Source organism: Carassius carassius, chromosome 17 (assembly GCF_963082965.1).
Source record: "Carassius carassius chromosome 17, fCarCar2.1, whole genome shotgun sequence".
NCBI classification, from domain to species: Eukaryota; Metazoa; Chordata; class Actinopteri; order Cypriniformes; family Cyprinidae; genus Carassius; species Carassius carassius.
This window is the reverse complement of record NC_081771.1, coordinates 4,248,735-4,266,297: the sequence shown is the minus strand read 5'-3', so window position 1 is coordinate 4,266,297 and position 17,563 is coordinate 4,248,735. Positions and strand designations below refer to the sequence as shown.

Below are 17,563 nucleotides of genomic sequence, written 5' to 3'. Positions count from 1 at the left end.
CTCCTGTCAGAGCAACACATCAGTGGAAACAAAGTGCCACAAACTTGTCCTTTTACCTACCACACAACGAAGACGGGACGTGCTTTACGGGTTCCATTTTGTTAAAAGCTGCATGTGTCTGTTTCAATTTCTGTCTAGTGTGAGTTCAGCCACTTAAACGAGTGAGTGCCTCTTCACAACTCCGTATCCCTCTTTCAGAACAAAAGACGCCTGCAGCAGCAATTACTTGCTCTTTTAGCCCGAGCGTCTGCGATCCTGTTCACAAACACAACCGAGGGACAAAAGAGAGCGGAGGAATCCTAATTTAGCTTAGAACTGTTTGAGACCACTATTCCCCTTGCCATCTCTGGCAAGACTGACGTGATAAAGTCTATCAAAAATGACCTGGAGCTATTAGCAGTGCCAGGAGAAACTCTGTGGGCAGCGGCACTCTGAGATGCATTAGTTTATGGACTGCTGCTACACGGAGAGATCAAGAAACAGTAGTATTTCTCTAAAGTTGATGTGTGCAATGTCAACTGAAGAAGGGCTCTTTTCGGGGAAATCAACCTATGATTTGCTTCAGCAGGGAAAAGAAAAGGTATTTTAACACCCCCAAAATTACACACTTCATCTGAAAAGGCCTTAAAAGTCATGCTGGCATTTGGACTTCATGGAAAGTGATAATGATGACTAGAAAATTTAACGAGGACTACAGTTCCGGTTCATGCTGACATTATGAGCCAAAGAGTTACCAAGCCAACTCTTTAGTCTATCAAGTAATATAGAGTGACATACTGTGTCAAATGCTAACCAATAGACTTATAGATAGATTCAATTTTATCCTCCAAAAATTTAAGAAACTTGTTAATCATCACTTATATTAAGTGACACTTAATCTCTGAATGTCTTTATCAGATAAACTAAACAAAGCTTGAAATGTGCACTTGGTACTATCATTTGTTCTCCTGTGCAATCACATTCAGACGTTTTTAAGTGTCCAATACTCTTCAGAGTCACTGTATAAAGCACTGATATTGTTTTGTATTTTCCATGCATAAATATCATTACAAAACTGCACAGAATGCCCCAAATCAATAAATGATTCTACTAATGACAACTGCTATGTACATCAAGCCGGACTGAATAGCTATCAGTATGACAGGTAATCTCAAAACTGAATTGCATTGTGAATTTATTTGTTACTTTGCGTCGTGGAAATGAAAAAAATTGAATCACACACATTTACACCAAACGCTCCTTAAGCACACTTGGAACAAGGTAAGTTGAAAACAAATCTGAACTACCAACCTAAATCCATATTTTATGCATGAATCTCCAATCAAATTATCTGGGTCACGGTCTGAGGTTGTTTTTGAGTGCTTTTCTCCAGCCGCCTGAGACTGAGAGATTGAATTGAATCAAATCCAATCAAATTGGGAACCACATACTTCAAAATGCACAGCAATGCAGCAGGCCCAAATGGAGCCTTTACTGAGTGCATTATGCCTGCTGAAACGCTCATATGTGAATATATATCTAGGATAGCCTTGTAATTTTGGATGATATGTAGGTTATGTTCTGTGTACTTTTAGACTTTTTATCCTATAGCTTCATACTTTAAAACAAGATTTTCTTCCCCCAATGGTAAGACTTCTCAAATGTAAAGATGACTTGTTTAAGGCTGAATCACTCAATACTGAATCACAAAATGTCATTAAAAATAAGGGTAAAAAAAACCACTACATTTCCCACCATTATCATCAATGGGTTTTTTTAATTTACATTTTTTTATCATTCACATTATTGCCAATACTGTTTCTTATTTTGATTCCTATTATTGCAATGCTATATTATAGTAAGAAATACAGTTATATATTAGTTTTTAGTTTTTTTTTGTGTGGTTTTTTTTTACGTGCATCTGCACTTGTTTTTGGCATGTGCATGCTTAACAGCATTTGTTAGAACAAAACATACTAAAGTAAATATTACAAGTATTTTTGGACATCATAATGATGAGTATTGGAAAATGCTCAATTGTCATGAAGTTCCATTCTCATGTGCAAAATACAATTCATTATTTCATTACCAATACTCAAGTGTCAACCGTTATCAAGAAGACTGAATTGGTCAATTAAATAAACAGTAAATGGGATACTCACCCCATTGGCTTTGCTCAGGGCCTGAAAGTAAATGCTGTAGCTTTTGGCTGGTGACAGTGGTGCGTTCCAGTAGCCATTATAAGTCTTGTTGTCTCCTATAGTAAAGGGCTGTACTACAGCAAGGCTCACAGGGGGGAGTTCGGCCGCGAAATAGTGAGGTGAATTCAAGATGGAGGCGTTTCTGAAACTAACAGGAACGGAGAAACACTCCAACACATCAGTGGCTCGGCGAACTTTCTGCTTCCGTTGCTCTTGAACCACCAATTGATAAGCACTAGAGGGGGAAAAAGATGAATTCATGTACTAAATATCAAAACAAGTACCTAATATGTCATTATTGTAGCTAGTCTCTGATGAGGCCTCAGAAAAATTAATGAAGAGGCTCACTTCCAATAGGTTTTTATTTAAGTCAACACAACACATGTTCACAATGCATTTAATTTCTGTAATGTGACATAGTGATGAGGAAAACATGACATTCAATGAGAAAACTGGTGCACAATAAATCTAGCTTAATATGTAAGGAATTGTAAGTGCCAATTGTAATATTTAAGCACATCCTTTAGCATTATGCTGCAGCCTCTCGATATGAGAAATATCTTCAGTTAGTGATGGCACATCCAAAAAAAGACAGAGAGGGAGCTGTGCCCGAGGCAATTTAACGAGCCATTAAAACCATCAAGAACATCTCTTCCCGTAGCTTTCTAAGAATCACAGAAGGCCTTGTCAGCCATCAAGAATTGTCTAACGCTAACAACTAGCTGCTAAACATCTCTATTAAACTCTCTTCTTGGAAAAAAAAACTCTTTAAACCTGCATGAGACCCAAAAATACACAGCTGCTTCTCCTCTTGAAGAAAACAACAAGGCAGGCGATGCAGTAGCGAGCCAGCAGAGGGAAATCTCTACTACGCTAATTAGCTGGAGGGGAGGTGGTGGATTTGTGCACATTGGGCTTTTTGAAAGTGCTCATCATGGGGAGGACTGGATAGGGACATGTGTGTGTTTCAGTACACAATGAATAGATAAGGACATCTTTTGAGCTTCTTGTGCTAATAGTACTTGTTTGCAATTAAGTGGTCTTACGCCAAGAACATGCTTCCCAATTATGTGCAATTTGGGAAATGTGTGTTCCTTGTAGCAAAGACGTGGCAAATTATCCTAGCCTCTAATCTGGCATCTTTCATAAAGGATAATTTCCGATGACCAAAGAGGCCTGCCTGCTTTTCTCTTTCAAACACACTGGATCTCCATTTCAAACTAATGGCTTTAAGTGCACACTGGATGTTGTGTGTTGTGCGTCTGCTGTAACCCAGGTCAAAAGATGCTGTAATTATAAACAATTTTCAGTCACGTATTTTTCATAAAGATGCTTATGGATTGCCAGGGTGATATGCATTTTAGAGCACACTAACAATGGAAATACTTTAAACATTTTTCCACATTTATTTATAAAACAGACATCAGTTTTATATGTTTTGGTTCTACCCTTAAAATATATAGAATAGAATAGAATAGAATAGAATATTATCATATATTGTCTTGCCAAATGCTATTAGTTGTTTAAAACTCAAACTGAAACTAAAAATAAAGCTATTAAAAATGATTATTACCTAAAATAATAATAATAATAATAATTAATATATATATGTATATATATATATATATATATATATATATATATATATATGAAGCCCATATTTATAATACACTATAACTGTTTTCTTAAGGCATTATAATGAATGCATAATGCATTATAAAAAACTTATAATATGTTGTATAATCTCATGAATATTCATAAGAATAGTTTTAATATTATAATATTTACTTATTTGCGGTTATAGCGTTTAAGAGTATGATGATTTATAACACAATGAATATGTTGCATCCACTTTCACAATTGATTATTTTTCTCATAGTTATAATGTATTATAAGTCTCATATCTTGCAATTTTTCTGATGCTACTTTACTTAAAGCGGTCAAAGACCACTTATAAGTAGGAATAATAATAATAATAATAATAATATATTTTTTTTCTTTCAAACAGCCATAAGATCAGATCAGATGAATGTTTAATATGACACATTTGCTTTAACTATTTTTATTGTAATATCAGGTTGATTATTTTGATGATACCCTTTAGACAGTTGTTGATAAGTAACTCAGCAACTACATGTCATCTAGCCGTCAACAGAGTATTAGTATGTCTGCTACTGTAAATATATGCTAACACTTTATTTTGATGGTCAACAAACAAATAAACTAACTGGAAGTGTCTTTGCAAGTACGTCAACTTATTGAGCATATTCTTGAGCATACTAATACTCTACTGAGAGTTAGTCAGCATGTAGTTGCAAAGTTGCTTATAGTCGATTGATTAAGGGGACCATCAAAATAAAATGTAACCATATAAAACTGCATTTTTTTCAGTTGAAGTATTAAGCTCACATCAATTAATTAACATTACTACAAACTGTAGTAAGAAACTGTGCAGATCTTAAATAAACAATGTCAAGATATGATACAGTCCATTATACTGTAAATTAAGTAGATTTAACATGGTGTTCATTAAGTGTTATAAATAATAAATTTAAATTTAAATAAATAAATTTATGCATTTAGCAGACGCTTTTATCCATGTTTTACCTAACATGATTGCCCTGGTAATCGAACCCACAACCTTGCACTGCTAACGCAGTTCGTCACCATTTGAGCCACAGAAACAATGTACATCATACTATTAAACTTATAACCACAAATACATAAGTATTATGATGTATTAAAATTGTTGCTATAATTATTCATGAGTTGATATAACAAGTTTTTTTTATAATGCATTATGCATTCATTATAATGCCTTAAGAATACCCTTATTTCAGGTAGTTTGCAAGGCACCATTTCTCATTGAAATTTGGTTTAACTTGATTTACTACAATAAAATTAACTGAAAAAAAATGAAAACTATATAGGTATATTTAAAAAACTATTTAAAAAGGCAAAAAATTACAAACTTTACAATGAAAATGTAAAATATTTCAAATAAAAATTTGAACTGACTCAAAATATTAATAAAAAGTAGTATCTCAATGGTACTACAATAACACTGGCAAATACAGTTCAGAATTGTGCTTGCAACCAAATAATTGTCATTAATTACTGATGGGTAATCAGTAATCAGAAGTCAGTGTCGACTTGCAATTTCGAGAATTTGCCAAAATCTGTTGCACATTCACAGTCTAAATTTCCACACAGAGGAAGGCTCTGTTTAGGTGCCAAAACACAGCCAAATGGACCAGGATCCCCTCGAAGGCTTAGCATACAAATGATGCCTATTTGAATGACCGCATTTAAAAACCCTCAGAACCCCGAGTGAATCAACAGTAATGCACTTCTTCATTCAGTCAATGCACTAGAGAGGAATCATGGGTAATTTGGTGTATTCTTGCCTTTTAATGTGCTTCACATTTGTCCACAGATCTAATTAATTCATTTATTTATTTATTAATCCACATTATATTTTCTATTTACTATAAGCAACTAAGCAAAAACATGTCAGCTAACTCAGATTCTTTTCATTTGCAACTACACTGGCTCTCATTAGAGTATTAGTAGACTGTTAGGTCAGGGATAGGGTTATAGTTAGTCGCATAAGTTGATGTACTTGCAAAGTTACTTACAGTCAGAAGAATTTCTGTTAGGGAACTATTAAAATAAAGTGTTAAAAGATGGGTCAATGACGAAAAGGGTTTTTTTAAGCATTAAAACAATAAAAGTTGAATACAGCTTTTAGTTTAATAAAACTCCCCCCCCCCCCATGATTACCATGATTTAAAGAAGACAGCCACTAAAATTTAATTCAGTGTAACAACAGTTCACAGTTCAAATTTAGCATTATCACTAATTCCTTTACATATATTTTAAGTACAGATAAATTTGTAAAATTTTTATACATTTTTAAAAAGACCAATATTTTACCTATATTTTTTGGCATTTTATTTTGATAAATGTTATTTGAAACAGTAAAGCAGACACTTTACTTGTATTTAACATGCTTTCTATGTATATAAAATCACATTCATAAATTGATTTTGATGTGGACATCAAAATGGGACATCTCTTTATTGAAACTGATATTAAGCAGACAGTCTACTAATACGGTAATGACTGGTAGTTGACGTAGCTGCAAAGTTACTGTACTTACAGCTAGTAGAATGTCTAGTGGACTATGGAAATGAAGTGTTACCAGTTTTGTAGTTTGACACAATCAGCATGTGAACAAGTACTTAAATCTACACAGCCAATGTTAAGGGTCCAGCGAGCACACTTTCAGGCTCCTAATCTCAGTCAATTGATAACTCCTCATTATATCTGTCCTTTCCATATTCTCCTTTGAATGAAAGTGTCAAAAGAACACACTTGACAAGTACTTCATTAGATTAAGTTCTAAATGCAAACATTCTCAGCATCAATAACATTTACTTTATCGCAACTTAGATCGCATTCAAGGTATACATTTTGGATACTCACCTGACAGGGGCTCCTCGTGATTGGGCAGGTTTTAGGAGGACGGTGATTGTTGTGTCGGTCTCGTTGAGAGGAGAGTCGGTCTCGTATTCAGGCATGGATGGAGCTGCACACACACAGATTCATGTTAAAGGACACCAACTATCAGGATATAAAGCAAGCACTTACTGTATAGCTTAGCAGATCTCATCTCAAGTGACAAGGACAAATGGATGAGAACCGGATGTCTAAAAAGCTTTGCACTTTTTATCGGTTTATGTAACATAAGTTAATTGCATTTGCAAGTATAAAATATTTTATAAAAGAGCTTTGAAATGAAAGTGCATTAATGTAAACACTTCATGCATGCTTAACAATCTGAAGGAGATGTCAAAATCGTTGTATGCGGAATTTGACAGAATGTCATTAAAACAGAGTTTAGCTTGTATTGAACTTGGACTCAGCTGCCTTTCAAACACACAAAAACATGTTTTAATATTATGCAGAATTAATATTCATGTATTTGTAAAAACATTATTTTCACAGTATTACTCCTACGATAAAGCATACAGTTTTGAAGCCTGACTCAAAACGATCATTACTATGTTATCGTTCTGAAAATGTCACTCTCACATTACAATGTTTAGATTCAGTGAACAATACGGTTTTAATAAATGGTGTCTGGCGTGCTGCACAAATGCCACGTCATTATGAAACGGAACGAACTGACAGCCGCGGGCCAGAGGAATATGGTTAAACTTGTGGAGGATGTTGTTTACGATTCATGTTCTCATTATTTTGTTCACTTTACATTAACTGCATTCCAATGATATTTATGCCAATAATACGACTCGCTAATGAGATTTTCGCTCCAGCAAAGCTTCTTTAAGACACAAAAAAGTCAAAATGACAAAACTAATTATGCAAATTTTTAGAAATGCAAGGGATAATTAGGTAAGCAGTCAAATTAAGCTTATTTAACCCTGTCAGTTCATGTTCCCTGAAATAATTTCATACATTATCACCAGTCTGTCTGACGTCAATACTCTATATCCATGAAGAACAAATGTCTGTCACATTAACTCAATTAAACTGGAACTTGAGGGTCTGTTTTACTATTGGATTTAATTGCATATAATCATCATTAGCCTTTGGAAAATATCCAATAATCTTAGCTGCACCCTCAGCTAAAACCCTGCCGTTCCCTTACCTGCGATTTTGGTGGCAATACGGTTGGTCACAGGGGGGCCGAAGCCTTTATTTGTACTGGCTTTCAGAGTAAAGTAGTACGTGGTGCCAGGATACAATCCTACGAAGAGATGATGGGTCTCATTTGGGAGTTTGAAGACATGGCCACGTTGTGTTGTCAAATCTGCACTGGGGTCCAGGGAGTCAAGTGCTTTATAGGTGATCTAATGAAAAAGAAGAAACCGATAAACATTTACAATGACAAGATCATTAAGAATTTCGTAGATTCAGTGGAATCACAAATTTAAGTGTATTATACCATGCATAGCTCACCAAAACTTTAAGTTATGTCTTAGATTATTCACCATTAAGTCCAAAACCTGAATGACTTTATTTCTTCCAAAAAACACAAAAGAAAAGGGTTTGATGAATGTTCATGCTGCTCCTTTACATACAACGAAAGCATACAGTATATTGACCAAAGGCTGTCAGTTTCAAAGAAATTAAATGTTTCAATGACAAACATGTCTTCACATGCCACATTTACATACATTTTCAATGAATGACGGCTTAAATTTCAGTCTGTTCTTCACACAAAGTTTATACAACAGCATCATTTCTAAAGACTTTCATGACTTAAATGAGGCACTTACAGTATATGTTTTTATTTTTATTTTAAATTTGTATATTTTTTAAAGATTTATATAAAAAAAAAAACGGTTTGATTTATGTGCATGGTGCTTTTTATTGAGAAAAAATAAACTATATATATATTGGATTCCTTTTTCACTGAAAGGAGAAAGTCATACAGGTTTGTAACAACACATGTGTGAGGAAATAACATTTCAGTCTGGAGCGAATTCTTCCTTTAAACATAATTTTTCTTAATAAGGTTAACCCTTTGGAACAGGAAAAGCAATTTAGCACTGAACATTTTTGTTTAACTGGATCTCTTTCTGTTACTTTGGCTTTTCTGCATTCAGATTTTCTCTCCAAATATTTGAGACAATTCCAGTCACTACAAATGCAACCCAAATATTATATTATGAATACAATGAATAACAAGCACATTCAGTGCACTGCGCTGTAGATACAAGCCACTTATTAAACACTTTTACAAGGCTTTTTGGATTTGCTTTGAACATGTACATTTTAGAAAAAAACATCCAGCTAAGAATTAACACGCCCCAAAACAACTACTAAACTAGGTTACAGATAACCATTTTCATGCTAAGACACACATACCTTCCATATCTTAGAGGAGGCTGATGGAAATTGATGGCCACAGTGTATGGGGGTAATCAAAACATTTTAGCCCTGACGTTTCACACTTCATAACTCCAGTCCACAATTCAAATCAAATAAATTGACAGCTGGGTGCCTGGCAGGCCCACTGCCTAAAAGCTTTTCATGCATAGTGGAGTGATTCAGAATGCCCTCTAAACACTCTCACTCACACACACACACACACACACACACACACACACACACACACACACACACACATCCGTGACTGTCCACTTACCACAGGCAACAAAACAGTCAGGAGAAGCAAATCTGCACATTCAAACCAAATATTACTCACACACATATTTCAGAGACATACACAATTCACTGATGAAACTTTTCAGACGTCGACATAAGACATCTCAGTGATTCTGAAATTAAAATTAGTATTTGGAACATTGTTCATATTTAGGAAAAAGACAACCACAGACGACATATATATGTATATAGACTGTATATACGGGACAGTGCAACTAAAATCAAAAAGTAAAGTGTAATTTATTCCTGTGATGCAAAGTTGAATTTTTAGTATCATTACTCCAGTCTTCAGTGATCCTACATTCTAATATACTGATCTGTTGCTCAAGAAACATTTTTTATTATTATCAATGATTAAAATAGTTATGCTGCTTAATGGACACATTTTTTTTAATTCAGCTTTTTATTTAATGAATAGAAAGTTCAGAAAAGTAGCATTTATATAAAAAAGATTATAAATGTATTTACTGTCACTTTTGCTACATTTAATGTTTCCTTGTGAGAAAATTTTTGTTTAAAGGTAAACAATTGTTGAAAAAGCAGCTTGGAAAATGTATGCTTCTGCAGAAGAAATAAACTCATTCAGGTTTGTAGCAACATGAAGATGAACACAGTTAAATAAATGACAGAATTAGCATTTATTAGACAATGCTGTCTAATAAACACTCTCATACTGACTCACACACACCATCTCTTCTGGGAGTATGAATGTGTGGACTTTTTAAAATAATATATAAAAGAAAAATAATCCTGCATGTGACGTGTTGTATAGGACAAGAGCATGCAGTAACAGTATCCAGCTATTCATAGGTTTTCCTTAAACTTTCATGCTTGTTGTTTTATTTCATGTCAAAGGATTGTTTATACTGGCTTTTTTTATGTTTTCCAGCAGCCTAGTTTTGATTTAATATGCTATCATGTTTATGATTTCCTGTTGGGTCAGTAAATCACGCAGTGGTGCTGAGGTGTGGTGGAGCAGCCTGGTGTAATATACTGCCAAGCACAAGTTTACATGTTACGGATTATAAATCAGTCTTAATAGAGAGTTACAGCCTGAATTTTGCTTTTACAGCTGCCAATTTACTGTACATGCTGACAGAAATGTTTAAACCCTCTTCGGTCGCTGTTTGGACAAACAGGTAATTCTGCTTCAACTCATGTCTTTAGTTGTGCCAGAAGCATATAATTGTGCTCTTATGTCCAGTTAGATACTTTTCTGTTTTAAATTCAAAGGTTTTCTTGTAAATGAAAGGCCATTAGAGATTGATGGCAGGCCTTTTATTAAAGGGGCTTTTAAAATATCATCTATTGCCTTTAGTGAAGCTCTTCTGTAAATGTGTGCCCTTGATCGGTGTTAATATATTCAGCCAACAGCAGGTCGTATTGAACATATCTCGTAAAACACAGGTTCTTTACAGCACAATGAAACCGAAAGCGTGAGGTGGCTGAAGGGTATTGTTCGTGAAATATACAGACAGATGGATAATCGGCTGTAAGCTGCACTCAAGATGTTTTGATACAGGTCTGAGTTTGTGTCTAGTTCAGTGTAACCCTAGGTGAAGAAACAATTTTCACTGAGAAATTGCAGGTAAATTTCACCAACAATTACAAAGACACAACAAGTAACACACTGAATTTAAAATAAGTGAAGAAAACAATTAAACATCTAAAATTCATTCTGCATGGACTTTCAACCCTTCAGAAAAGGGACGGAACTCACAAGGGATGGTCAAACCTGTGGGAGACTGAAAGTATGAAATGAAGAGGTGAGGATGGGGGATCTATCTCTCGCTCTCATCTGTCCTCTCTCTCTCTTATCAGACTGTTGTCAGGGGAGACAGGAAGTGTTGGCCAGGGGGCATGTGATGCCACGCGACAGGCTGCTAAAAGTGGCCTAATTCACTACTGAACGCACTGTGGCTCTTTGTGAAAAGAGCCGCTTGAGTTTAATTGACCACAGCTGATTTGAAAAGGGTTCATTTCCCAGTTCAGTTTGGCAGTGGAGATGGGATTGTGAAGAAAACAGCCCTGTTTGTGGGAGATATCGGATTTATGGCTACTTCACTTCAGCAATGAGTAAAAAAAAAAAAAAAAGGACAGAGATGCTGTTCCAAAACAGAGCGAGCAGCCTTTAAAGGCATAATAAATGCACTAGCAACAAAAAGACTTTTCCAAAGGCAACTTAAGCACACTGCTTCTTATGCTTCACTTGAAAAAAGGTGCAGTACTTCATTTCACAATCAATTACAAAGAAACAGCAGGAAAACACATAAAATTAAAAACATTTGCAGTAGAAAAACTGAAATAGTATTTTCTTATGAAACACACTTTTTTTATTTTTACTTTTTTAAATTTTTACAGCTTGTTCTCATGCCTTGATTTGACCAAATGCATTGTGATGAGCATTGGAAAATGCATAAATATTAGCAACATTATAAAACTATTATTCTGTGTGCTTATATAAGTGTTTTGTGTACCACGACATTAGTAAAAGTTTTTGCCTCAATTTGCCCCTTAGTTGCTGCCTATGGAAATTGTTCCAAAAAAGACACTTACTAGGTTCCAGTTCAACTGAGCCATATGAGGCATATGCCTATATAAACAGCAGGCATATACTGAAGGCAGTTCACTACGCTTTGGAACAGGGATAAAGTCTCTTGTGACACTGTCATACAATATTCCTTTTTTTCATGTGACAAGTAAAACAACTAACAAAAAAGGCACCCTAGAAGAACAAACAAACAAACCTGCAACCACACTTGCATACATCTGTCACAAAGAAGTACTTCAATAAGCTCGAAGCAATTAAACATCTAAAATTCATTCTGCATGGACTTCCAACCATTCAAAAAAGATTATAAGAACCTGAAATCCAAGGCAGCTGTTATACAAGCAGATACGTGAAATGCAAAACTATAAACCCAAGCTGGATTGGTTAGTAATTCTTCAGCCTTGTTCAAGCCAGCATCTCCTGAGATTCAGTTGGTAAACAGACTGGATGAGAATACAGAATATTTTGTATTTGGTAAATTTTGAGGGGTGAGTTATGAGGGCTTTGGATGCCAGGAAGAAATGGGGTTACACAACAATTGGTGTATAGAATAATGTTACATTGCACTCAATTCATAAAACAGAATAAAATAGACAAAGAAACAAATATAGAAGAAAATACAGTACTATACAAATACTAATTATATATTCTCATATATTGATCAAAAACTGTCCACTTAGACACTGACCACAATGATCAACTACAATACAATGTGATTTGACATTATTTTAAATGTGAATAAATCTAAAAACAATGTCAACGCACAAATTATTCAAAACATGGCTCACCATTCTCCACAAACAACTATACGACATGAGAGAGAATGAAAATAGTTGAAAATGTCTATAGACTTGGTGATACAAATTTTAATTCTCCCTCAAAATAAAAACTTTACTTCATAGATATTACTCAAAAAAAAAAAAAAAGAAAGAAAACATAATTTGCTCATGGATCTTTTGTTTACTTGTTACTACTTACATAATTACTAAAATTATGAATATCTTTTAAAGATGGCGTGAACCTCAAAAACTTTGTAAAATCCAGTGCCTAACTCATTGCATAAACCCGGTACCTTGTTAACACAACTTCCTTCCGACTACTAGCAATGCTATGTCAATGTCTGCTGTTTGGGACAAAATAAGGGTACTTCAATCTCACCGTCTCATGACATGACAAACGGTAAATAAAAACCATACTCTCGACATTAACCCAGATATAGACCTCCCTCCAGCTGTCTCTAGACCAGACGTGCAGGACCATGAGCCCATTAACCGGGTTTAGCTGCTCTGGAGAGATAGGGGTTACTGGTTCTCTTAACTCGAGTGCTTGCAACTCAAGCGCTTATTGATGGAAATGAAAACAACACCATGAAGGCAGGAGGTGGGATGTGCACAGGTTTTCCTCCATCCCGCAAGGGGAGAAGATGTTGTTTATCTTCCTTAAAGGTGAAACCTTCCAAACTACATAATCACACAGAATGACAGCTCCTTACTTTGACTTATTTAGAGAGAGAAAAACATATTTTTACTTAGAAAAAATCTTATTATGGTGGTACCATGGTTCATCAATTGGTATGCTGAACAATATCATGAAACTAACCAAGATTATAGTATTTTTATATAATATTATTGTATAGTATTTATTCTAGTGTTCAAAAGTTTTGGATCGGTAAAATTTTTTATGTGTGTGTGTGTGTGTGTGTGCTTAAAGGTTCACCAAGCCTGTATTTATTTGATCAAAATACGTACAGTAAAAACAGCAATATTGCAAAAACAGCAATATTGCAAAACATAATTACAATTTCAAATAATAGATGTTTTTTTCTACGTGTATATATGGTAAAATATAGTTTATTCATGTGATCAAAGCTGGATTTTCAGCATCATTACTCCAGTCTTCAGTGTCACATGATCCATCAAAAATCATTCTAATATGCTGAATTGCTGAAAAAAAAACATATTATCATCAATGTTGTTTTATTTGAATTAGAAATTAAAACATGTTGAAACAATAGTATTAATTACTTTCATAAAAGCCAAGAATACTATGGTATTTCCATGGTAGATATCTAAAAATCTTAGCATGAAAAAATTACCATGGCATCATAAAAAGAAGTACATTGATGGCGTTTGATGGTAATACTATGGTACTGAAATTAATGTACAATGGGCTTTATAAATTTCCATCGCTATCTCATGACCAATTCGTATGTATTTTACGAGGTGGCTAATTCATACGAATTTGTATGACCTCACTCGTATGATTTTATATGATTTGTCTTAACCCAAGTGTCGGGTAGGTTTAGGGGCGGGGTTAGGTGTAGGTAATTCGTAAAAATTCATACGAATAGTGCAGCTCAAAAAATATGTATGATTTGGCAAAGTCATATGAATTAGCCACCTCGGTAAATATGTATGAATTGCTGTGAGATCGGGCTGAAATGTCATGGTATAATATCATGCTCCATTTTGGCATGAACTGAAATACAATGTAGCAAAAAACATGGTATAATAATAATATGGCAAATTTTTGTTGCAAAAAATCAGCTCAAACTCAAATGTCATGTTAATTTTAAAGTGTACAGATAACAGTACCCACAGAGAGTGTCAGGGTGCTTTCACACTAGCAGTTTTGGTGCACACCTGGGTTCGATTGACGTCAGATTCAGTTTGATTGGATGATGTGAACATGGTTGTCTGAATTATTCGCACCCGTGAACTGTACCTGAGACCACTTAAAAGGGGTGGTCTGGGATACGGTTCAATTGAACTCCGGTAAAATTCGCTGCTGATGTGAACATGATTGTACCAAATCGCAGAAGTGAATGATGCTGTCTTGATGCAAATGAACTGAGGTTCGTACTCAAATAATATAATGTGAACACTGTCCAGCAGGGGCAAGGGGAGGGGGAAGCAATTGAACTCGGGTTTGGACCAAATGTGAAAGCACCCTCAATGTCCCTGTCCATCACTCCCCTGAAAACCCATCAGACATGTGGGTGCTTGTTTCCACGTAACTCCAGACAGGAAGCCATCAGAAACACCATCGCAAACTCACAACATGTCATGCACATTAAACAAAACAAAGATCAAGGACTAAACAGCCGCGTGTGCAGAAGTGTTCTGCTATTTACTCATCCTCATTTGCATAGAGATAAAGAAAAATGAAAGAAGCAGGAGGACAAAAGACACCTTCACTTTACACGTCTCACTGTTGATTAATAAGGAGCTGTTGAGGATCTTCTCTGTCTCACTTTCCATGTGCTTTCAAACGCACACTCTTATTTTGTCAGCAAAGCAATTAATTTCTGAAAGGCTTTGATGGTTTGATAACAGGAGGCTGTTGTGCAGTGAAACGAAGGGAGAGCAAAGAGACAGAGAGAGAGGGAGAGAGGGGAAATTTGATCAAAAATATGGATTTTGATGCAGGACACATCTCAGGTACTCAGAATCTGATCTGAAACCCACTGTGATGTGTGTGTGTCATATTTAGCAGGCTCCAGAGCTGCTCTTGCAAGTGTAGATCAATGAACCAGTACTTCATTACACACAGTACATATAGGGTGGTGTGGCCTAGAGACTGGCAACCAGAAGGTTACTGGTTCATTCCTACAAGGATTGAGTCATAAGCAATCATCTCTGTGTCCTTGTTGTAGGTACTAAACCTCAAATCTCTTCTGGTTTGATTGCCATTGAAGTGAGTGTAATGGAAATACTTAGTTATAGAAACTTCTATGAACACAGATAAAAAATATATTGCAATAAAAACATAAACTATAAAATTTATATTATTATATACTGTATTATCATCTTAAAATCATATATCTATCTATCTATCTATCTATCTATCTATCTATCTATCTATCTATCTATCTATCTTCTTTTATACGTTTAAAGTTTGGTTTATATATAAACAAATTTTATACATTTAAAATGCATAGCAATAAAAGTATTATACATTGTGTATGCAGCATTGCATATGATGTGTATACGCAATACTGCATTTCAAAAATGTTTAAATAGTATACTGCAAATAACTTTTCATACTCTTAAAAACAAAATACATCAAAACAGATAAAAAGCTATCAATCTTTAATGTTTTTTTTTTCTAGTTGCTGCAGCCCTATTTTATTTCCATGAGTCTCCAAGTCCAAACATTCCTAAAGCTTTGAATCAAGAAACTTGCTTCCCACAGACAAAACTGTATCCTTTTGTGACCCTTCAGCTGCATTAATCTCTGTGCCTTCCTTTTCCTGCCTCCGAGCTCTTTGTCCTAAGTCTAATTTGTCTGAATCACTAAAAGCGAGGAGAGGAGGCATACGGCTGCTCAGATCTCCCGGATAATTCTATTGGACGCTTCTAATTAAATCAATGAGGGCTATTATAGCAATTATCTGGTCAAATGGGACCGCACTGAGCCCACTCGATACATTTAGTAAATTCTGTCAATCTTCTTATCACCAAGATGGCATATGCCGTAACCCTGTTTTAATGATGTACCTGGATATGCACAATGTCTTCTACGTGGTTTGTCTTCCTCATCAAATCAAAGAGATAGTGAGGCTCTTTTGTGCCTCCAGCCCACTCAAACACACACATTTATGCAAAATCTGGATGTAATTTGTTTTTGTCATGCCGCGACTTCATTTCCTTCCTTGTAATGTGGATATTCTATGCATTGACTAATAAATAATTAATATGCTGTCAAACAGCATTTCCTCCAACAGAAAATCACTTTTTTTGTGTGCAATATTTGTACCAAATAGCATCCTGCCAACTTATTTTAGCACAGAAATGCACTTTGATATATAGTTTTAAAACACAAGAACAGCAACATTTCATACATGAAAATACAACTTCCAAACTATCTACCTTACTTTTTAATTAATTGAAGCAAAATAAGTATTACAATTTATTAATTTGCTCTCAACCACTAGGATCTGGAAATCGTAAAGATATGTTTTCTTGATAAGCTGAATTGCATAAGATAAGAAGACTTGTTTTCTGTCAAAATTATCAGAATGAAGTGACTGCATGATTAAAAAAAGACAGAATATGTGCCAATCAACTTGATTTAATTAATTAAATCAAGTACCCCATCGAGAGATATTAGCTGCATTTTTCCAGCACAACTAACTTAATTTTGTTCGGTCTTCCAAGACTTCATTCAATCTTGAGACATCTTCATTTAATGAATACTTATGCTTAAAAACAAACAAACAAAAACTGAGGAAGATTTTCATTTTTGGCAATGCATGAATCATTTAATACCATGACTTTATGAATTTAAGAGGGCCTTCATTTATGTAAGGGCAAATTAAGACCTTTTAAGACCTACAGACACCCTGATAATATTACATTTATTTAAATATATACATTATAAATACATAAAATTGTAATAAACCAAACAGATTTTCTCACCTCATAGAGTGTAATGACTCCATTAGTTTCATTCGGAGCCTTCCATTGCATGAAGATCTTCTCCTCGTATGGGCCAGTCTGGATGGACTCCATAGGAATGGAGCCAGGAACTGGTATAGAGACACAACCAGACATTTAAAACATTTAGCAACTCAAATACTGTACCACTGAATCAACACTTTTAAATTAAATGTCAAGAGTACAAAGGTGATATA

The 17,563-nt window shown here is 34.9% G+C and overlaps 1 protein-coding gene across 9 annotated transcripts in view; it reads right to left on the bottom strand.

Moving 5' to 3' along the window:
* LOC132160797 (receptor-type tyrosine-protein phosphatase T) overlaps nucleotides 1–17,563 on the bottom strand; it is a 236,362-nt gene that overhangs the window by 88,933 nt on the left and 129,866 nt on the right. For all 9 annotated transcript variants that reach the window (XM_059570487.1, XM_059570489.1, XM_059570490.1 and 6 more), the window contains exons 9-12: nucleotides 17,349–17,458; nucleotides 7,855–8,056; nucleotides 6,669–6,771; nucleotides 2,142–2,415 (exon numbers count right to left, since the gene is read on the bottom strand). In XM_059570487.1, coding sequence (XP_059426470.1) covers nucleotides 2,142–2,415; nucleotides 6,669–6,771; nucleotides 7,855–8,056; nucleotides 17,349–17,458 — 689 coding nt within the window. The remainder of the gene's footprint in view (nucleotides 1–2,141; nucleotides 2,416–6,668; nucleotides 6,772–7,854; nucleotides 8,057–17,348; nucleotides 17,459–17,563) is intronic.